Source organism: Pyxicephalus adspersus, chromosome 8, assembly GCF_032062135.1.
Source record: "Pyxicephalus adspersus chromosome 8, UCB_Pads_2.0, whole genome shotgun sequence".
Classification (NCBI taxonomy): domain Eukaryota; kingdom Metazoa; phylum Chordata; class Amphibia; order Anura; family Pyxicephalidae; genus Pyxicephalus; species Pyxicephalus adspersus.
Window position 1 is genome coordinate 56,385,785 of NC_092865.1, and position 24,564 is coordinate 56,410,348.

At 37.2% G+C, this 24,564-nt stretch overlaps 1 protein-coding gene across 2 annotated transcripts in view; it reads right to left on the bottom strand.

Annotated features, from left to right (window-relative positions):
* TAFA1 (TAFA chemokine like family member 1) overlaps positions 1-24,564 on the bottom strand; it is a 228,065-nt gene that overhangs the window by 30,432 nt on the left and 173,069 nt on the right. For both annotated transcript variants that reach the window (XM_072420789.1, XM_072420788.1), the window contains exon 4: positions 12,131-12,271. In XM_072420789.1, coding sequence (XP_072276890.1) covers positions 12,131-12,271 — 141 coding nt within the window. The remainder of the gene's footprint in view (positions 1-12,130; positions 12,272-24,564) is intronic.

Consider the following 24,564-nt stretch of genomic DNA (forward strand, 5'->3'; position numbering starts at 1 on the left):
AATACAGAGATATGGGTTTCCAGGTCTCTGCTATAAATCACAAGAAAACTGCCTGCAATACCTGTTTTAACCCCTCTCTCGGGAACCATGATGTCTCCACATAATAATGAATGTATTACCTGAAATCACATGACCCTCTGAATGGAATTCTGTGCAATCAGAGGATAATTGCAGAACCAGCAGCCTGTGCTGCACACGCATCCATCAGAGGAACCAGCTGGCATCCCACTAAGATTATCATTGTGATAGGATAACATCAGGATAAATTCTCATGAAGTGCATCTGAAGTCGTAGTTTCCGAGAAGACTTAATAACGTACCGTGTTACATGTAACAGATTGTTTCTGTGTTCAATATTAGATAACAAAGACTTCCTTTATGAAACATGCAGCGAAGTGGAAAGATAAAGTTGCTGTGACTAGATGAGCTACAGATACAAATTAGATACAGAACTATATTACATTGTGGATGTCAGACCTTGGATAGGACTTGCTATAGACTAGTTCACATATAATGACAAAAAAAAAAAACAATTCAGAATAAAAATATATTCCAGCTGCCACTGCCAGCATGTCATTCTGATCCTGTAATTCTGATACTGACTTCAATACCAGTTGAGTAACTGACATGAAACAATCAAGCTGCCAGTAAAGCTTGAATGTTTGATCTCTCGTCATGCATGCTTGTTCCATTGATTCATAGTTGGTGTTGCTGTTCTGATTTCCAAAATTGATATTAGGATTGGTTCTATTAGCAATTAATAAATCTTTTTAAACTTGGGTTAACGGGTTCAGCCTTAGCACCAAGATCTAGGGAAGCCATTATGTTACTATTCCATGGCATCCACATAAGATCCCCAGAACATATTCCAGATGGACAAGGAATTACAGAACATTGGCCCTGATTTAATTTTGATTAGAACTTTCCAAGACTGGAGAGGATAGACTTTCTTAGACGAATCTGTGTGATCCAGCAAACTTGGAATGGATCTGGTCCATCTTGACAATTATTAGCATATTTTAAAAAAAAATCTATTCCAAGATTGTTGGATCACCCAGGGACTCCCATGATAGTTGATCTTCTCCAGTCATGGAGAGCTTTACCAAATCAGTCCCATTGTTTCAGTGCCATTACTACAAGGAATCCTTTTGCTGTCCAAAGCATTCTAACCATGCAGCTGCATTGTCCAAACTTTTAATGTGAACAGGGATTTTTTTTTTCGACTAGGATGTTTAAATTATATCCATTTTTTTTATTTAATCAATCTAAAATAAAAGAATCAGTATTACTACCAAAAAAAAACAGACAAGTCTACTTAAAAGTTGCACTGCCAAGTCAGTTCCTAAAATTGGGGGGAGGGATGAAGGGCGGTACCATTAAAGTAAAATGCTATAATTGAAGAGAGATCTTAACTCCAAGAAGTTGTAGTTCTTAAAAGACAGTAAATAAAAATGAAATTGCCTTTGCAGGTTAAACAATGGCAGCAAGTCACTGGGACACAAATTACTAATTTATCTCAAGCACGTATCTGGAGAACTAAGCCTTCGGCTTTTTTTCCTTCAAGATCCCCAATTAGATGGTCTACCTCTCATTATTCTCTGTCATGTAGTATAGCTTTCTCTAAATGATTGTCTTAAAACCTTTAGGCGAAAATGCCTAATTTTATTGGACCACGTTAAACAAATGGGTGCATACAGGTCTTTCACCATAATAATAAGTTCATCTGCCCAACCCCTTCACCTACCTGTTAATATTAAACTTTTTTAAAATTCTTATTTTATTGGTGAATATTATTATGTTGTATTACAAACTTTCTACTGTTCATACATTCTGATTTTCTTAGGTATGCCAGTCCAATTGGCATATCTATCCTGTTGCTTTTAGGAATATGTGATATGGGTTAATAAATATACCAACGCTTGATCCCACTCTGCAACATTGGGTGTCATATCTTCAGGGTGGATTTTACACAAGCTCAGAACAAGATATGGTGTTGGGTCATGGGTCATGTGTGTTGTGCCCTCTGATGGTGGGATGCTAGAACTTGTGAGCACAGAGCAAGATAGCATGGGTAAAGCATCATTAGAGGCTTGGAGAAAATAGAATGGTGACAAAAATAAGGTTGATAATGAAGGATTTGCTGAAAATTTAGTATTTTTAATAAAGACTTTAAAAGAAAAAAATGGTGGCTATATTGTAAGTTATGAAATAACAATCTAAACTCATAATTGCCCAAGCAGCCAGTCATGTTACCGATGCCAAGGCTTTGGTCACATGGTCTGTGCCTAAGTGGAGGATCCCAGCTGAATGTTTGCAAATGTTAAAGCAGGAGTACAGACTGGTGGCAGTTCCTGAACAATCTCTAGGCATTGGGTCCAAGATCCTCCACAAGCCACCACCCAACTCATGCCTTGGTCCTGTTCACATGACTAGGTGCAAATGTTATTAGGGTTTTTACTTAGTTAAAGATAAAAATAAGATTTCTAGATTTCATTAACCCAAGATGTGTAAGTAAGCTTTAAATCAGTTAGGCCAACTAATGGACGTAATAGGACAAATTTTGCCAGTCCATATATTTTTGGAACTGGCTTTGGTCACAAGGGCACAGTCTTGCTGGAAAAGAACAGGACCTTCCACAAAAAGTGTTGCCAAAAATTTGAAGGACACAATTGTTATTTCAATTATGTAGCATTATTAGTATGCTTCACGGGAAACACCTGAACTATAATTGGAGGAGTGTCTAAGTTTACTTTTGGATATAAATATGGTGTAGGTGTGATGGTCAGGTGTTTGCAAACTTCTGGTCATAAAGAATACACTAAAATCTTGATTTGGCTAAGAAGTGAAGGTATTTTTACTTGTGTAAGCATTTACCTATAAGCAAATAAGAGTAAAAAAATATAATAAAGTAACGATATTACTTTATCGTAGATCAATTTTTGCTTCATTGGTCCAAACATTCACATTGTGATAAATTACTGTAGCTCAATAACCATGTTAGAAGTGAAGCAAAATGTCACTAGAGATGTTTTTTTTCCACTTGAGCTTGATAAATATAGCCTCCATGACTTGTTAATAAATAAGCATACTGCTTTCTAAACAACATTACGTACAACACATCAATGCAAACAGCAGTGCGTCGTTTTATTTCCAAGGTTGAGTAGCTAAGCTGTAGAAGAGTAAAAAGGTACATTAAGGACAATGATAAATGGCTTGTAACCTTAGCTGGGACAAGTAAATGGAGAAGGACATTGTATGGTTGAATCGGAAGATCATGGGGAAGATTACATATATCTGTACATCCATCACAATAAATTGCTTTGTGGTTTCAGAAACAAAACTGATTGCGTTGTTTCCATGTTGTCAAAAACATCTTTCTTCTTTTACAAAGCCCTTCCAGGTTTTTAATAGCAAGCTTTCCTGCAAGGTTATGATCCTCATAACCCATCAGGGGCCTTGATGTGCGCTTCTGCAAATTCTCCTTGGTTATCAAAGATTTGATTTGTGTGAGGATATAAATTTTTTTCTAAGTAGTTGTATCCCATGATGTGAGAAATGGTAACACTAAAGCAGACCTTTTTAGCATAAAATGCATGTCATATGTGATTTCTCATTCCATTCAAATTTTCTGTAATATTTTCTCCATTCATTGGTGTCCTTTGTATATCAATTTTTTTGCCTATGCAAGGGTTAGATACACAAAAGCCCGAATCAGTGTGTAATTTTGACATCACATAGGCCGAGAGGTTCAGAAAGGTTTCTCTCTTTTGTGCCGATTGGCAAACACATTACTTGAACAACATTTGGTGTTGTGTCCTTAGGGGTTTCACTAAAAGACCTTGACGAGAGAGGTGGCTCCTAATTATGGAAAATAGAAGACTGCATTGGGAACCATGCTAAGAGAACAATTGTTGCAGAAAAGACAAAACTATGGGCCTGATTTATTAAAGATCTCCAAGTCTGGAGAAGATAGAATATCATGGGAGAAATTGAGTGGTACTTCAAAATAATTTGCTATTAGTTGGCAAATGTTTTCAGTACTGAACCAGATCTATTTTGCTGGATCATGCAGGTTATCCCATGATAGTCTTTCTTCTCCAGTCTTAGTCCTTTACCTCATGGCCTCATTATTATGCTTTTATTCTAATTTATCAATAAATTTCAGTTGGGGTCCTCTTTAAAGTCGATTTATAGTTCCACTTTTGAAACTGGCGAGTCTGCTGGTCTTAATTGCAGAAAGGGATAGATGATGTCCCTTCTACAAAAAAAAACATATTTACCTGCCTGTTTGCTATCGTCCTTGACCAAACCATGTGCAGTTCAGTGTATGGTGCTGGATATGCCAGTATGCTAAATAAACTTATATTAGTTATGTGATTCTGACCAGGACAATCAAGATCGGGAAAAGAAGAAGAAGATGGCAGTTTCTGTTGCAAAATGGGGACAGATGAGTGTATTTAAAAAATTGCGATCAAGCAAGCATGTTTAATTTATTGCAGAAAGGACATCTGTCCATTTTGCATAAAAAAGAACCTGCACAGTTCTAATTTTTAATATTTAGCTATAGTTACACTTTAAAGTGTAGGTCTGAGCCCAATAAAATCCACAATTGCTACCATTACAAAAAAGGTTTGCTGATCTGCCAAAAGTTCTATGTATTCAGACCTGCTGATCTTTCTATGTGAAACATTCTAAGAAGTGTTTTCAGTCCTGCCAGTTGGCCTACAGAACTCCTGTTCTTGTTCTTCTTAACATGCATTCACAGATTTCTTACCAAACAAAGTTGCTGTCTTAAACCTCATAAGCCTATTCATTTACTGTTTGTTTGGAAAGGGCTCTTGGGAGATGTGGTTATGGGGATGTGCCAGCACCTGCTCCTGCAACAAGCTAGGGGATTATGACACAGGGCTAATTAAAACTTCTTGCTACAGGGACATGATGAATTAAAAAAAATGATGCTGTACAAGGGAAGGGGGAGGTTTGAAAGTAAAATCTGGGTAATACCTACACACACATTAGCCAATTTAAATGTAAATGTAGGTGTAAAAAAACATTTATTAGAAATGTTGATTCCTATGTATGGAGTAGCTGAAAGTTGAACTCATTTGTGCTTATTCAGCTGCCATCTCTTACATTAGCCCCAATGTCTATACTTGCATTGCTCCATTGGCCCACCATGATGAAGGTGAAATATTGGATACTTATGGCTGCCAGTGCAGGTGACCTGCAGGACACAAAGTCAGGTAATTGATAGAGGTCAATCACTGTTGGTTTGGGTACAAAAAAGCCTGGCTCCTTGCACTGCATTCTACAACTATGGTTTGTCCTTTAGAAAATGCTAAATCATAACAGAATTCTATATCAGCAAAGATCCTGGTGTGTTGTCCATTGGAAATGGGGTAAGGAAAGTCTCTCCAGCCACATTCTTACAAGATATCAGAGTAGGGAGTATAAAAATAATAAAGAATCGGCAAATATAATGATTCCAAAATACAAACTACATAGGGCAAGCAAGGATTATGTAAAAGGCAGACGGGAAACTCTAGTATAGTTAAGTTTCAAATGTAAATGTAAGATATGATATATAGTTACAGGGTGGGTTTTTATGTCATAAAAATGTAAGATTTCCTATAAATGAATTGACACTGATGTCACAGTGAAGATTTCATCTCTCTTTGCAATGTCGTCAAGGAGGGCTGTACAGAATTCCAATGTAAGAGATAAGAGGAGTGTTTTTCATTCAATGTGTGAAAATAGATGGCTGAATAACTTCTTTAACTTTGCTCTGACACCTATTGATTGTATTCAATAGAAATTAGGAGAAGAAGGCAATTAAGTTTAAAATTTAATGGCATTCCACTGCTGTTAATTTACTACCTGACCTGATCAATACAGCTCGCTGGATAACAATCTATTACTACTCTTTGTACTCCATGGTGTCTCTGTCTCAGAAAGACTGATTATTAAAGACAAGCAAAGAATGAGCAGCCTTTGAAATCGATGGGAAAAGGTATATATCTTTTTAGAATTCAGGTATAAAGTTAAATATCTGAGGGTGCATAAAGTTGGAATAGGAGAATGGGGCTTGGATATGGAAATAGGTGGTCTGATTCATTGGATTGGTGATGGAAGTAATTAGGAACGGAGAGCACACTCATTTCTCTAAATAATTACACCCCAGACAGCAGTGAAGGTCCTAATAATTTCCCATCTTGATTACTAAACTTGTCTGGTTTTCCAGTGACTGGGCCTTCAGTGGCATGTCTACCCCCTGGATACCATTACCAACACGCCAAACAAAAATACTACTTGTATTGTATTTTTTTAGTGAAATTTCGGGCTACAAAAACATTGCTACCTTTATGTTAATTTAATGTGACTTTCATATTTGTAAATCATTGCTTATCCATCATTATGCTATTGCAAAAATATATAGAAATGCATAGATTCATTAAAGAGAGGGGGATCTGTTTTTGGCTCATTGAAGAGAATACACTTTAATTAGTGAAGCTGGGTAATCCAGCAAACCTGGAATGGATCTGGTCCAGGATTCAAAACATTTGCTAGCAAATAGCAAATTACCTTAAATAAATCTATGTCAGGTTTGCTGGATCACCCAGCTTCACTTATGAGCGTGTATCCTCTCCAGCGTGGAAGAGCTTTAATAAATAATTATTAATCATAATAAATATGATTTAGATTACTCTGGCTCATCTTTCTGCTCCATGTGCCAGAGAGCTGTGCTAAGTCTTATGGTCACTAGTGCTATTAGAAGTGGTTGAGGTGATCACTGCAGGCAATTCAGTGGGGTATATTTTAGCAGACACCCACCAGTTTGAATGCACCCTAAGAGCAGTGTTCTCCTTAGCCCCTTTTAGCTGGGTGCACCACCCGGCACTTTTACAGGGGTCACCACCCAACCACGGCTTCTTCCCACCCAGCTTAAAAAAATTCTGCAGAGAATACTCAAGATATTCACTTACAACCAGGAGGAGGTAGAAATGGCCTTGTTGGTCGTAGATCTTGTATAGTGGTCTCAACATCAAATCAACTAATAGACAACTCAATAGAAACGGAAGGATTAGGTTCCAAATGATGGAAAGTTGGTAGCTATGCGAATGTATGTATGTATTAATGTATGTAATGAGGACAGATCCATCAGCAGTAACATCATTTATTCACATCCAACCGTCATTTCAAGTCTATACTCAGCTTAACACGCCTGACTTGCAAATAAAACATTTACGTAGAATGAAACCGGCGACATGTCTACACTTTCAATCTGGAGGTAATGAATTTTTCACTTTAAAACATGCAATGAAAAGGTACTTTATTAAGTAAGAAAGGCAGCACGTAGAAAGATGTATGTCATAATTAGTTTTTTTGTGTGAAACTCATCTCGCACCAATACCGTTCTATATGATTTATGAATGTAATATCCGCAAAATGCACTGGCCCCGCATTTCCCTTTCCTTTCAAGACATTCACTTCTATTTGCATACAGTGTTTTGTCCTGCTTCAAGGGTCATTAAGCCATCAAAGTATTTGACATTTAATTGCCAAATTCTGTCTCAGCTTTCAGACAAGCGTGTGATCGATGACGGGAAATGTCTGCAGCTGCTTTATATCAACTGGTAATAACTGTAGTTAAAGAAATTACATATTTTTGTATAATCATATGAACCCCATCGGCATCTTGATGTATTAGATGGACATTATGTAAAGTATAGAAGAAGGCTGAGATGACAGCTTGATGCCTAGACATGATTCCTGAATTCAAATGCTTGGAGGAGTATTGCTTTGTATATGACTTCACCCAGGAAAAACTCCATGGCAGCTGAAATTTATATACTGACATTAATGGAACAGAAATGATTAAAGAGTTTTATGAAATGCTATTTATCAAGGTAAAAAAATGCTAGCTAGTTTATGGAGCTTCAAACCCACCATCGGCCATTTGAGGTTTGGGTGAAAGCATCAAACATGTATTTTACTGTAATCCCTCGTGCTATCGAATGTATTACTGATCCTAAAAGCCCAGCTTTGGGCTGTATGGCCTCGTCCAGTTGAACCCCTTTCATGGTGTTTTATGATTTATTTTTCCCTATCTTTCTCTGTTATTCCAATTTTCACTACTTGGTGACATAACATGCTTGTTCCTCTTAATTTCAGGTCTTCTCCATGCAATGGGTTGGATGGTGTACAGAATGGCAGGCATGATGTCATCCGCACCACTCCCTGCTTCTACATCAGAGTCAAGGGTATCATGCTCAGAGTCCATGTTCATGATGCCTCTCCCCTTTTATTTTTAGGTCTTGTTCAGACCACGCACACATTGGACTGTGTTGGTCAACCAAGTCCCAACCCATGAACAAGGCATTTTTTCTCAATTGTTTGTTCATATCCATTCCTTCTGCTAGTGCGCACTTAAGAATAATGAGGCAGACACAATTTTATTGCATTACCAGACTGCAGTGTTGTTGTCCAAAAGCAATGCAAAGCAAATATATTATACCCAAATATACAAATACACACATAAACACAAATTACCTGCAATGCACATCATTAGCACATGTCAATGGACATGCACTGACACGGGCATTATGGTGCAAACCTATCCTTGGTATTCCAGATGTGATGCTGTAATTTGAACAAAAAGATGGCGGACATCTGGTGGTGTTACTGTTGGGGACAGCTCCACGTCAAAGCTAAGTATTGAGGCCAGGCAAGGAAGCTCTGAAGGTACCAGCCTTTCAATTTGGCCGCCAGTCTACATGGATTCATAAGCTCATATGCCATTTTTTATTCCTATTTCTAGTAATATTTTTCTGCAATGTGAAAAAAAAGAACCCAAGGTGTTATAGGACAGCTGGCGGAAACACCTTATATCCTTTAGCTCCCAGTTGCGAACGCTGTGCCCCAATCTCTCACCTTCTTTGCAGCGTCATTATGAGACGACACAGTCATACATTTTGCTAGCAGTGTGAAATGGTGCACATTGTTCATATGGACAGGACATTAATAACTGGGGAATCTGAAATCTCTTTTTATCTGGGCAGAGGAACTGCTGGAGGGATAAGAAGCTGACTCCTTGGTTTTAATAGAACATTATTTTTCTACCCTAAGAAATGAAAATTGATTGCACATCTTTTTTTAGCTTTTTTTTTTCTTCTCTGGAACGCACTGTGAAATAAATATATCAAGATATTGACTTTGTGGCAAGAAGTCCTTTTAGTTTATTATATTGAGGGCATCTTTTAAAAATAATATTAAAATATGCTGACATATAACATGCAGGTCCGGAAGTGTAATTCTACGTACACTGCTATTAATATTAATTTTAGAACAATATACACTAAAAGTGAACCAGTGGTTAGCAACAAACCGGGGACATTTGGGACTGGCCATTGTAGGTGAAAGTGGCATGGCTGTTGTTCTTATCAGATTTTTGCTATCTTGGGAGTCATTGAGGTTTATTTAATGTTTTAGGCTTTTCACTTAAAAAGGTAATTATTATTCTGCACAGGATCATTCACTAAGCTTAGTGGATGGTGAAAATGTATTTGCAATTTACAATACCCATTTGCATTCAAAGAAGTTATTGTATATGAAAAGAAAGTCAGCAGATTCACCTAATAAGATCTTCCAAGCATTCAAAGTGCTAATTGTTTGAAAAAATTGCATTTGGAGAAGGATTGTTCTCTGAGGCATCATCACTGTGCAAAGTAGGATTATGCCTAAGGCTGCCTAGGAAGGGCTTATGGCTCCGAGAATGTATGAAGGTCCAAAACTACAACCTTTATGCTCCTGTTGCAAATTGGGTGTATAACTAGGAATGAGCGAGAATGCCTCTGGCTATCCAAGAACACATACAACTAGTAAAGGGCTGCAATAGCAATCAGGGGAGCGGAGCTGACAGCTCTGCTTCACTGATTTGTCTTTCAGGTCCAAAAAATTCCGTCTTGCCAGCCAAATTTACAAAGGCTGTTCTCGCCTACATGTTTGGTAAGCGAGAACGGCCCAATTCGCCACGAGACCGAATTTAATAAACTCCCTTGCTCATCCCTATGCAAAACACATTTGGTCCAAGCCGTGCACTTTCCTGTCACTTAGCATAGGAAGATTAAAATGTTGGCAACTGGCAACTAATGTGCCATGCAGTTACTGAAGATGCAAAATATAACTTCCCTGTGCCTATTTTGGCTATTATTACATGGATGGGGGTCAGGATAGGGGAGATCAGAGCTATCAGATTGCCTAGGGCACCATTCCTCCACAATCCATCTTTGTATATCAATGAGCTAGCAGAAAGAAAGTTCAATGGTCCCATAAGAATTCAGCAAAACCAAGCACATTGCACTGATTTAGCATTTTAAATCCAAATTATAATGCACATTTCACAATGTGGACCATTTTACTTTCTGGTATCATCAATTAATCCTAATTCTCCAAAGCTTTCAAGAAATAATCAACCATTATATACCAAAACCTGCCCATGCCTACAGCACAGGAATATGCATTTTACCATCGCTTTATGACAGATGATTCCAGAATTTTTGATTTAAATTGTTTTAATATGACAAATCTAGAAATATTGGCTGACAAGCAGGTAGCTACAACTGACATTGTATAGGAAACATTCTATATTTTTGTAACAGCTGCTCAAAATAGTTATTTAATTGATACAACATGATATAGCAATAATGACATAATACTGTTTATAGAATAGGAAACACAACCTTTAACAGACCATAAAACATTGCTGCAACCTAATGGCAACACTTTTTTTGAAAAATTCAGTATTTAGAACCCTTGTTAGGTTAACTGTTATCCAGGGCTTTATGAAAAAGACTTCTATTCATTTTCTGTACTGGGAGCAACTTTTACCAGACAAGAAGTTGAAAATCTGTGACATGGAAACAGATAACAATAAAAAGCTCAAAAGAAATTTTTTTGGACTCTGTCACTGGTAACTTGCCGGCTAATGAGCAAAGGCTTAACACTTCTACTGAGTTTTTCGGAGCTTCTAAAACTGTTTCATGGCCGGATGATGGGGGAATGCCCCTGAAACATGTTGTCTTTTTTTATGTGAGTATATTATGGACTAATAAAGCTTTTTGGATTCTGTCAATTTGGCTGGTGCTCTTGCTATGGTTTTACTTTTGGAAGAATAAAATGGTGGAAGTGTTTCTATCATTACCCCGCGTACAGGGGTATAGTTGGGTCCTGGAAGATATGTTTCTCCATCATGTAGAGCACAGGGTATTTAAAACTAGGCTCTGTGTTGGTAAAAAAAGAGTCAAGGATTAGTGGAAAGCAACTCTGCTAGGGTTGCCATTGTTCATCTTATTTCAGGGCCCTGGAATTGGAAGGAAGGTACTGGGTGGGCACGATTTAGAAAGGATTGGGAACCATTAGTCTAATGCAACCAACTAGATATTTCAAGGTAGGGACATATCAGAGTTTATATATCACATACAAAAGAGCTTGATTCATTAAAGCTCTCTAAGACTGGAGAAGATAGCCTATCATGAGAACCTGAGTGATCCAGTAAAACTGAAATGGATCTGGTCCAGGACTGGAAACATTTGCCAAATAATAGCAAATGATTTTAAGCAAACCATTCCAGGTTTGCTGGATAACCCAAGTTCACCCATGATAGTCTATCTCCTTCAGTCTTGGAGATCTTTATTAAGTCAAGCCCAAAGTGTGCCATAGTTCCTCATAAAATGGGAAAACTAGGTGTTACTAAACGAAAGTGTTTATTGTGAAAAACCTTTTTACATCTTCAAACCTTGGCTGCCTTTATGGCTGTTGGCATTGGTCACATGACTATTCTGTGCCACAGAAAAAAATGGTGATGCAAGACTATGCCAGGGGATATGACTACAGGTTTGAACAAGCAGGTAACTATAAAATGCCCACCCACTGGTCTTCATGTGATCGATGTTAAATATGTTAAGGTGTTAAACTATTTCCACCCAGAGTCATCTACCCAACATATGTTATTAATACTGGTTCAAAGAAAATGTGTTTGTGGTCACTGGTCACTGGTGTCATATGACCAGTTTACCTATTCCTAGAAAAACTGAGTGAAACTATTTAAACCAATATAGAACTTAAGCACTTACCATCAACACAGGAGGGTCTATTTCTGGTTGTACCAGCCACTTTTCCTGGCAAACAAGAACATTTCACGGTTTGAGACCTTTCTTCAATTCTATTCTTGTTACAGCATCTGTGTGCTGCTATGACTTCGCAGGTTCCCCCTTCTGCAGAGACGAAAAACAAACAAACATGGAAGATCAGGGAGGTTACTTAGGTGTTTGCAACGTGACATAGGAAAAAGAAGATAAAATATGCATAACTTAGCTTACAATTTAATAGGAACACCAATTACTAACATGGTCATATCACTTTGCTGGTAAGTACTGCCCCAAAATACGGGCTTTAGATTGTCTCTCAACATTTCAACCATCATGTGTAAATGTTTAACCTGGGTATCTTTATGGCGACTTTTTCATGGAAGCTTGTAAAACTCACACCTTTTTAGGACTATGGCAATTCAATGGTCAACTCCACCACCATGTAGAAAAATCAATATTTGCCCAACACCCAAAACCCCAAGAAAATAAAAGATGCAATACTCCAGTTCTTCTGATCTCACATAGGTGCATGTGCTTCTTTAATTAAAAGCATGCACATGCCAAAACCATATCCCACCATCATAGAGCTGAGATAACAGGCAAACACTAACCTCCTGAAAGGTTTGCAGGCAAAGGATTTTGTGGGTTACTTTAGACTTGCACATTATATACTGTACACAGTGGCCTGTATAATTATTGAAGTACTGTAATCATAGGGAAAGGTAAACAAACCATATATTTGAAATGTAAGCTATGAAAGTCCACATTGTCAATGAAAAACTGGGGAGGTCTCTGTCCAATGATGAAGCAGACGATATGGTGGGTGAAAGATATTTACACAAAAAGTCATACTTCCTGCAAAATAAATCTAATTTTATTTGTAAGCCAATTGATAATACAGCCAACACATTTCGGGGGATTATTGCAGCACTTCTTCAGGGCTGATTACAATTGTTCATTCTGGATCCCCATTTGCTTACTTAAATTGCCTTGATCAACAAAGAATTAAATAGAAAGTAAATCCAAAATTATGAGTTGCCACAAAAAGTGGAATAAAATAAAAAATCTTTCAACACTTGTTATCACATTTAAGAGGACATTTCCTTTATACTGGAAAGATATTTTTTTCATTTATGTTTATGTTAAGTCTTCACAATGGAAAGTCAATGAAATCTTTCTAATAAGATAGTATTAGCAAATTACAATGCAATGATCACAATTTTAATCCTCTTGTTCTTTATTCCAAATGTAAAAAAAGTTTTTGGCTTGAATGGCTTCAAAACAGACATGAAAGGAATAATTTTGTGGGTTTATTGTCCATTGACAACACCACCTCCTGTTTTACACAAATTTGTTTCCCCAAATACCTGCGTGACATCTTTTTAGAACTGTTTGACTAATGATGGTATCATAATTACTTTGTCAACAAAGAAGAGAACAAAAAGAACATTCTAACTGGGGCTTTGAGGACTAGCAGACAGTTTTATCAATTACCAGAAGACAGTACATCAAGATATCTATCTCCCATAGTATTTGATTGCTGTGAGTGAATGTTTAAAGACTACTCTCTCAAGAACATCCGAGGTCATTGTTAGATAAGAACCTTGTGAATTGGGACTGATGAGGAGCTAACGGGAAATTTTAGAAAGAACAATATTAACGACATGTAATATTAAAGAATTGTTTGGTGTGCAAATTCATTTTAACTTCACATCTGTTATTCAATTCCTAAATTAAAGAGCCAAAAGTTCAACAGGAAAAAAAAATCTGTTTTGCTGGTGATTAAATTTTTCAGATTTTAGGACAGCTAAAAAAAAATGAAACATCAGCGAGTGAATAAACAATAAAGTGTGATAAAGTGGATAATAAGCGATTGTTTGAGGTGACCTCTGATTAAAGAGTTATTGAGCCCAATTTTGTGCAGACGAGCAGTTAACTTTTTAACTTGTTATTGCCTTGTAGTCTTAATAATGCCGATTACTACCAGATTTGACGATGACTACCAAAAAGACGATAACGTTGACAAAAAAAAAAAAAAAAAGAAAAAGTTTTAATGATAGGAAAAGAATAGCAAATGTTCACTTGTTAGAAAATATCTGGGAAATCAGAATATTCCTACTTATTTACATAGCAATCAAAAGCTTATCTCCTTCCCTACATACACCAAAGTAAATTTCTCTTTGCAATGAGGAGCTAAGAGCAGCATGGTGAAGGAAAGCTGCAGATAATGGTCAATTACTCAATTTAACTATTTCAGGTATTGACTTTTACCATAAAATCTATTCTTAGACAAATTTAATGGTGCGACAGATCAGAAATCTGATTTGAAGCATGTGCCGCTAGGACATGATCACAGAACAGGAACCCTCTTGGTGGCACTTTATGATACTTTTTGCATATTTTTATCATTTGGTTGCTTTATTATTACTAAATATTTACAAAAGTGGTTTGGTTTTGTAGAGATGATATCATTGTCCCAACTTGTTATCATCATAGAGTGTTTTGCTAGAGAGGGTGAATGCATTCCATCAATTTCTATCGCACACAGTACAAGTTACAATCTGATTGTGAATGAATGCCATATCTTTATGTTTTCCAAAGCTTACCATTCACATTAGAAGCTGACTATAAAATTTTGGCACAATCAGCATGTCTATTGGGAACTACCCAACCTATAGATCTGTATCCAATCAGGCAAACTCTAGTACTACATAGTTATTGGTGGAACTGAAGGACATTTTAATGTGAACGATTCAAAACTGTTCTTCCTAGGGCCTGTCATGGGACCTTATTCAAGAACACTAGGAAGATAAGATCCACTTTATGGTAGGTTGTGCCTGGAATCTAAAATTCTTTTTCAGCAAATACAATTCTTGAGCTTATTGGCCTTTACAAATTCAATTCAACCAAACCTAAATGATTGAAATTTTTGTTGACGCCAATTGCCTGAATCACCAGACTATTGACCGGCTTCTGTTATAAAAACAAAATATTTCTGCACTCTTCTCTGAAATGGGTCACATTCTCAATACTGGAATTTTCATTTAATTACGTTGTGGAATTCTTAGAGATCACTGCAGTTTTGAAAACATACAAAAACTAAATTTGTGAATAATTGTCAAGCATTTGCTAAAAGTAAAATAACCAAACTGGATGGCCTTAAAATCTCAGCAAAAATAGTTGAGTCTGATTGTTACAACAACAAGGATTTGAGGCAAGGAATATAGCCATTTCCACCTCCTAATTTAAACATTCATCAAAAAAAAAAACAAACTTGAAAACATTAAATGTCAGGTAAACCTTCCCACCCATCTATCCAATACCATATCTCTTTCTTTATTATTCCTTATTACAAACTGTAACGTAGCCATGATGTATAATGGTGGCTCGCAACTCAGTGCGTCACGTAGATGTATTATATCCTTGTATATTTATACAGGTAATAAAGATCACAGTATTATTTTTTCCCAACTACAAAATAATGAAAATGTATGAGAACATGTTTAATATATTGCTTATATTACTTAATTTACCTGTGCAAGAAGCAAAGGATTACCCATCTTCTTACCGAAATGAAATTCATGTGTGAATGAAATTTCTCGTTTAATAATGACTTCTGGCGACACTAATGTAATCGGTGTTGAATAGGCTTTTCTGTTTGTAGCGTCATATTAATATGAAATACACAACACACTTCTACATGCAAAATGAATTTATGGTAATTATGCATGAGCTGGAATAGAGAGAAGCCGCGGCTGTGACGATGGGACAGGAGCAGGAGCCAGGGAAGGGAGGAGAACTTTCGGCACTAGGACAGCGCCTATTTGTCCCTCTGCCATTTTAAAATCACCGGCTCTCTCAGATCCCAGATGGCCTGTCGGCAACAGTACTAAGTTCAGGAACTGAAATGATCAGCTGGTTGATTGCAGCCATTAAGAGATCGTTATTAGAAGTGATTTGTGGCTGCACAGCTGGATGGTGGGCCTGGGGTAGGTCTCCACTGGCCAGATCCCTCAACATTTACTTTTTGAATTGCACAATATTTAAACTTATCTGTGATTTAAAGCCAAAATTTTAAAAGAAAAAAAATCATTTACCTTACCTGTGAAAAGCCCTCGATCTATCCACAAACCAAGCCCAGTGAGTTCCATTCTATTTTTGATTGTTCTTCTTTCCAGCGCTGGCCATATTCTTTCTGCCAGGTTCTTGTTCACATCACTCGACCTCGCACTGCACAGACACAAGATCGGGTGATGTGTTTTTTTTTTACCAAATGGTAAAAAAAAGTGCTGATCTGATTGCGCATGCTTGAGATTGAGCAATTAGTTTTTTTTACATTACAGGAAAGCCCCTTGATGACACATGCTCAATCTCGGGCATGTGCAGGAGCAGCAGCCCACAGCCTCCTGAGATATGTTTCATCTGATTTACTGTTGCGGATTTTGCCTGTTTCTGACCCTGCAAGTTTATGTTGCCTGAATCGACCTTTTGCCTGTGACCCCGACTCTGCTTGTGTTTTGCCTTGTGTACTTCGTCTGGTGGATGGATAACCTGTTATGACCTCTGGCTTTGTATTCTGGACTTGTCTGTTGGAATCTTGGTACGGCATGATTTGTGGGCTCCTGGTCCTCTGCCAGCTGTTCCCCAGTCACCAACCCTTGCGCACTAGGTCCTGGGGGCAGGGAAACGCAACCAGTCTCCTGAGGCTGAGTGGGGGCTTGCTATAGGTGTTAGACTGGGGGACTGGTGTCCGGCAAGTACTGTTGCTAGACCAGGGCCTTACAGTATTTTAAAATTAATCTTGGAGATGCGGATTTTTATCTTATCAAGAGTGCTTGACGTATGTTTTAAATACAAGCTTAGTACTTCAATGGTTGTTTTTTTTTCTTCCCAAAAGAACCGACAGATGGGCAAATGAGCACCATTATCTTCAACTGTGGTGGGGAGCCATCATCGAAAAATAGGTTTTGTTCGGAGAGCCTAAATTCAGAACACATGAATATTAGAAGAGATGGTATTGGGAGGGGATATTTAAAAATAAATATTAGTGAATATATAAAATTGTAATATATTGGCACGTGTAATAGAAATAGGATCTCATCATCCAATGCCTCCAAAATAGAAGTGTGATCTACCTCAATACTGCACAATTAACAAAGACAACGCACAGCCTCTCCACTATTGCTGAGCCCCCTAGCTCTGCTGAGCATTTCCTCTACATCTGTTGAATTATTCAGTGCTTTCCCAGTCCAGCTGGTGTTAACCCCTTGTTGCCCAGTCTGTTGTTTTGTTGCCTGTTCCCTTGTGATGTTCCAGTGTTCCCATGTGTCTCCATAGTCTATTCTCTGGATTCCTGGTACTTGACCCCTGGCTTTGTTCCTGACAACACTTGTTTGCTGCTTGCCTCGACCCTGGCTTTCCTTAATTATCCTCTGCTTGCTAATTTGGTACCACACATTCTCCTGCCCACCCTAGTGTGCCCACACCCTGGCAACAGCCTGCAGCGCAACACCCTCACCTTTAGAGGCTCTGGAGAAAACCTGGCTGCTGCTTAGATTCTCCTATTGGCCCTTCTCAGGGCTCACACTACTATTGTGCAAGCCATAGCACTCTCTAGAGGCTCTGTCACTCCAAGCCTGACAGGCAGCCTAAATACTGATTATATGTGGGGAACTACTCTACTCTCTAGCATACTCTAAAAATATCAGTACCCAAATCTGATACCAATATAAAACACTACCTGGCCCTATCCCTATCATCTCCCCAACTATAAAATATGAATATACATTACTTTGGAGTAGACTGCAATGATCAAAAGTATAAAGCAAGGAACTGAGACCTGCATTGGGACTCAAGGGGATTAGGTGAGATCATGGCCTTAAGACTCCGGTGGTTAGGTATATATAAATACTTGAATATCAATAACCTGACCACAGGTTCACTTTAAACCAAGCCTCATCCTGCTATAAAATAAGTGATATAAGACTAACTCTGATCTACCAGACAGACAGGGTATACCTTCTCCAAAAGGCAGAAGTTTGAATGAAGATGGAAGGTCTTACAAGGGCAAGCCATTTTCTCAGACCTACACTTATTAAGAGCCCATAGTTGATGACAAATGATCTTATACAAAGACTGTTTACATTGAAAGCATTACAGAATGTCTGGGGATTAGTACGACTAAGCTACATTGAAGCCAAATACTTAACAGACCGGCCACGAACGTTGAGACACTGTGCATTTTTCCTTTTGAAAATAATGTATTATTACCGCCATCACGCACACGACTCAGTAATATAATATAATGACATTAAACTTAACACAGATAGGCAATGAACATAATTCTAACAGTGAGGTGGAAAATGCAGCGCTGAAGACTGGTTAATTTAATTGAACAATATTGTAGCCTTGAAAAATGGTTCAATTATAAGTGTTTATTAATACCACTATGTACACTGCATCATGTTGTGTGTAACATTGTACTTTAAATGTGCCCCCGCAATGAGATTTATAATAGCGTACTGCTGCTCCCTGCATATTAGTTTGAAAAACTAGGCAAAAAAATAAAGCCTTTCATTCAGCCCTTTTTTTTTCTTTGTTGCTGTTGTTTCACATCTTGCTGAGAGGTAATAAAGAAGGTTTGTTCTATGTTTCAAATATACAGCTGTTTTGTAAAAGCAGCATCTACTCTGATGGCAAGATAGGGGATTTGCATTACGCTAATTTTATAGCCGAACTCTAAGCAAACAGGTGAAAGCACAGATGAAAAATGTACAGGTAGTCCTCGGGTTACATACAAGATAGGGAGTGTAGGTTTGTTCTTAAGTTGAATTTGTATGTAAGTCAGAACTGGAACATTATTTTATTAAATGCAATCAGGACAGATGTTTGTCTCAACATATTATTAGGCAGCATGGTGTCAGTTACTGTATAAAATCCTCACTGTGAGCTAATCACAAACAAAGCAAAAAAAAATCCTAATGGAGTCTAGACATTTATTAACTTCTGTAGCAAGCTGTGCTTTGATATGAGAAAAGAAACAACAGCGAAATTTGTCTTGGTCATTAAAGAGTTACAAGAGACTGCAGAAAGATGTAAAGGCATGCAACCCCCCCCCAAGCCTCTGTTCTGCACAGGAGCAAGCAGGGAAGCCCTGTTTGTATCTAGGAGGTGTCCGTATGTCGGATGTCCTAAACTCGGGGATTACCTGTATATGGGATCTGTATTACTTATTAAAGGGTCTGTATTCCTGTCTATAGCTTTACATAGCTCTGGCAGAGCAGAGGACCTGATTTTATTTTTGCTGCAGTTAGGTAACTTACAGATCATATCCTTTATTCATTGGAGCACAGAAAATATATACAGAGTGATATACAACATTGGATAAATTGTCTTTAATGTATATTTATACATTTGAATGTTTCAATAATGATTTAATATCTATTGAATTATTTTTTTGTATTCTAGGTATAGTTTTATCTGTGCAGTAAAGCCTATCGATCTACTGTGTATAAATTTGCAAAAAATCAATTTTGCACAGGAACTCCTACGCAGTGCAGAAGTAGATCATTTGGCACCTAATGCTGCCTACTATTTTTAGGAAGGACTTACTTTTACATATTTTAGTATAATAAAGGTTAACTCTTGTTAAAATGGAACTACCTAGTCAATTCTCCCCCCACCATGTGTGAAGAGCATGTCCTAGTAATCTTGCTGCCCTAATTAGGAAATGTTATACTTCATTTGTATAGCAACTATTACATCTCAACCTTTCATAGATCTGATTACAGCTTTTGGGTATTTTGTTTTATTGGTAAGTGTGTTATTATCCACCATATTTATACTACATACCGGAAGCCATTAAAGCAGCAAAGATGGGGGAGGCAATTCTACATTCATGCACAAGTTGTGATAGTCAGGGGTTCAAAAATCTGGCCAGATAGTATAATACTAATAAAGGCTGTATTATTATCTAGCAGTAGGAGGCTGCAGGGGGAAAGGGAAAACTCCATATTAATGCCCATTGTTTTGGAATATCCAACTAGCTCATAGGTGTTTTAGGCAGGGGTCCACAAACTTAGCCTTATAGTATTATATTATCTAGCACTACAGTAGGAGACTTTGATAGCTACAAGGGGTAAGAGAAAACCCTATACCAATGCCAATGGCTTTGGAAAATTCAACAAACATATAGGTTTGATGATCAGAGGTCCTTCATCCTTCAGCTATGCAGTGTGTAATGTAACTCTGCAAAAGTTCCCTGCAATTGAAATATCATTTACAGGCAGATGAATCCCTTAACATAGAAGCTAAAGATGCAAAACGGATTTAATTAAGTAGTTTCTGTTTGTGCATATAGTAGAGTCCCCAGCACCTAGAAGCAGCAAAGGATATGACATTCAGCCCTTTATAATGTTTAACATGGGGTTTTATTAATATTTTTTTCTGTTATCTCCACATACTTTATCTGTCTAGTTTATTATAGCATTATACAAATGAAGCTCTACAAAGAATTGTAAAATTGTAGAAAGATCAAAGAAACACACTGGAATAATTGAGGCATTGAATAGTTTTGGTCGAGCAGAAATCTCATTTGATTTTATACAGCTTCAATGACTCTGCTACTTAGGGCTTAAGTTCCTTACATATTCTATCTGATCCTCCAGGAAGAATGGAAGAAGAAAATTAAATTGAAAAGATTGTTTCATTTAACCTTTATGGTAAATGTTGTCAATGTTTATCAGTAAAACAGACCTTTTAGTTCAAATCGGAACAACATTTTGTAATTGCAGATCAGCTGCAGAATGCCATAATGGACCAAGAGGAAATGTTTTTAACTCGGTAGATATATTGGTTTTGTTAAATTAGATCTTAACTTCAATCACTAAGATCTAATATATTATTAGCATGTTAATGAATATTTGAACGTCATTTTTAATCTTTTTTAATCTGCAGCTTTAATTAGTGAAATACTTGATAATTCTGCTCTGTAGGTCCTTGTTTTGACACTTTTTGTTCTGGGGTGGAAGCACATGATTTTCAAGTTTCTGAGGTTTATAGGGGAAAAATCATTTAGCAAAAGAAAGTAAGCAAAGAACACAACCCCATCAGTTCAGTTGAGCTGATAATGAAGAATTTATAGAAAGAAAAAGACTTTTTAAATCCCGAAACTGTTTTTTTAGTGCAGAAAAAATACTTTTGGTGATTAATTAGTGCAATCTACTGGAGGGATCTTTTCATGAAGCTTTGAATATATCATTGAAAATACACAGATTTGGATCATGCTATAAAAAGGAACTAAATTCTGGAAGGGCAAATAAGTAGTCACCTGTGGTCCCCCTGCAGATAAGCTTTATCCCATTACCACACCTTATTCAGCACTGTGTCTCTTGATAGAGACAGGGCTTTGCTTCCTTATAGATCTCCTTAGGCTTGCTGTCAGAGGCAGTATTACCCTAGATTTTACATGTGCTTATACACCTATCAACTGATTATTGTCCAAGATGAATGATTATGCATGTCTTGGGTGAAATCCTGAGAAGAGTGCAATGGTTCCCCTGATGTCAGGAACAACCGCTGTGCATTTCAATGGAGGAGTGCATAATGAAAGATCATTGCCAGCAACAAATGTCTCACATCAATTGGACATCTGTACAGGGCCCTAAAATCCCTAAAACATAGCAAATAATAATTAATTTGTGATCCTAAATTCAACATATGTTCATTTTCATTTTAAAGCTGTACACAGTGGACTTGATTTAATAAAGCTCTAAAGGATACACTTTGATCAGTGAAGCTGGGTGATCCAACAAACCTGGAATGGATCTGGTCCAGGATTTAAAGCATTGGCTAGTGAATAGCAAATGACTTTGAATAAATCCATTCCAGGTTTGATGGATCACTGATGAAAATGTATCCTATCTGGCCTTGGAGAGCTTTAACAAATCAGGCCCAGTGACAGGAAATAAAGTAGCACAGGATTCATAAATTGCAAAACTGCAATTCAACATATAGAACAGTATAGCAAGGAACAATACAATAATGGTTTAGGTCAGTATCTTTTACTACACAGAATTGCCAGTTTTTCCTAAAGCTACTCAAACAATGACTATGTAGGATAAGGACCTAGTTAAATGGGTAATAATCTATTGATTAGTTAATGTAAGTATTCATTAGTTTTTCAGTATTCAGTAGTTTTAGTAAATCTGATTACATTGATTTCATAAATATTGTATAGTTTGATTGTTACATGTAAGATGATGTTTTGACTAATTGTACCAGAAACAAAAACTACACATTATATGTCGTTTCTAATTTCACATTACAAATGTGTGTACTTGCATCAGCCATTAGTTTTGGATTCCTCCTAAATTTAAATTCTAGGAATCTCTCAGACTTAAGGTTGGGGTACATGACCATGGAATAAGCTGTTCTCAGGTTGTCAATACAAGAAAGCTTGGACTGGGCAATGACATACAGCTGCAAATTGAACAAGATCACACAGTTAGGAAATGGCTGGGGGAAAGTGGAGGAGGTCAGAAAAAAAACATAAAATTTTTATTTTCCAAAAGACAAAGTGCATATTAAAACATCATTGCTCACCCAACTTTTAAAATCAAGTGGCTATGTTAACAGACTGAAAATCACATGATCAAGCCCTCCTCCATTTTCTTTCTCTAGACAGGCCTGGAGATAACGTAAGGAAGTGTAATGGGAAAGTTTTCCCACCGGCCCTCTCATTGTGTTTTTGGGAAAAGTTTACTGGGTTGCCATGAGGTCTTTGAAGGAAGTTGGGTTGGGTAGTGATTTCAGTGGTGTGTTGAAGGATCATGGTTGGAATGGTCGTGAGATTTGACTGTGATTAGAGGCGAGCCTGGTGTGGCTCCGACTAGGAGCATACATAGCATGGTGGCGCAGATCCCAAAAGGGTTATTAAAAAGGCGAGACCTCCGAGGACCGCTAACCAAAGCATAGTGTTTAGGAGAATATTATTTAACTGTGGTTGTGTTATTGTTAATAATATGTCCTATTTGGTTTGTTATTTGGGGATTTGTTATTTTAATGATATGATTATTTAAGAGGTTATTGATAATACCCTTTATAATAAAATATAATAAAAGGCCTACAGGCAATTTAATCAAAGTTGGTGTTGTGTATTTATGTTCACGAGGGGGGGGTAGTTACTGAATGCGGTACTCTGTCTTTCCACAAGCCATGTGTCATCTAGCTTTGGTGTTAAGCTTCAATATGCTCTTACTGCTGTTCTGCTACCAAGCCATGGAAGGAAGTAGATATATGGATGGAGTAAAATATTCCAGAGCCAACCACCAAGGGGATGCAGTGCTAATGTATATTTTAGACACATTACCATTATAGAGTCTCCTGTATCTGCTAATTTAGAAGCATCATTACAATGTCAGTACGTTGTCTCAACACTGAAAAAAAACCTTTAAAAAATAATATAATATTAAGAAAGATATGGCTGGATATAGGGCAAGCATAAGCATTTCCATATCAAATACGTTCACTGACTGGGGAACTGGTCTCTTTACCATAAAAAAGCTTGCAAATTGATCTCATGAGAAATTTGCACCGAACCTCATTCATATGAATATAAAACATATCAAAGATAAATCAAAGAAAAAAAAATCATATCTGGAGGAGAGAAACAGGTCCTAGCACCCAGAACATATAGTAATTCATATAGCCAACACCGGAGAGGAAGAAGAAATCATCTAAGGACAGCATCATCCTGCCATCACAACAAGCGTATCGTTGACTTAAATTCAGCCATCTTTTCATCTTTCACCTTTATCTTTCCTCTCGCTCTGATATCGATCATGGTAGGTATACCCGACATTGTTTTCAAAAAATACTCAACAACATCAAGATTGTAGTTTTTAAATATGCATAAAACATAAAAGAAACACATCAATGGCCTTTGAACATCAACTCAACTGGCTACAAAAATATTTCCTGCTGCTCTGTAAAAAAAAAAAAAGTAAAAAGGTGGCCGCAATTTTAACAAATTTTTTTACAAAACGAATGGGTTACCCGGGGAGTTAAGAAGTTTAAAAAAAAAATACCCCGGGGGAAGGGATAATGTGCTGTATAAATATTAGCATGATATATTATTCCTGAACAATCAAGTATAAACTGCTGTTAGCTAACTATATCGGAGCTGAATTATGAAAAAGGGGTATTATATTTGCAGACTGCTGCCTTCCATAGTTTGTATGTGCCAGGTTGTTCTGTGTGACACTTAAATAGAATGGGCAAATATAAATCTTCTTAAAACCAGAACCCTTTACAACAGATGATACTTAGCATCCATTTGCTCTCTGCAGGAGTTGGGAGTCTCTTAACCCTGTGTCGGATGGGCTTATACTAGGTTAATGTCTTTCTAACCACCGTTTAAT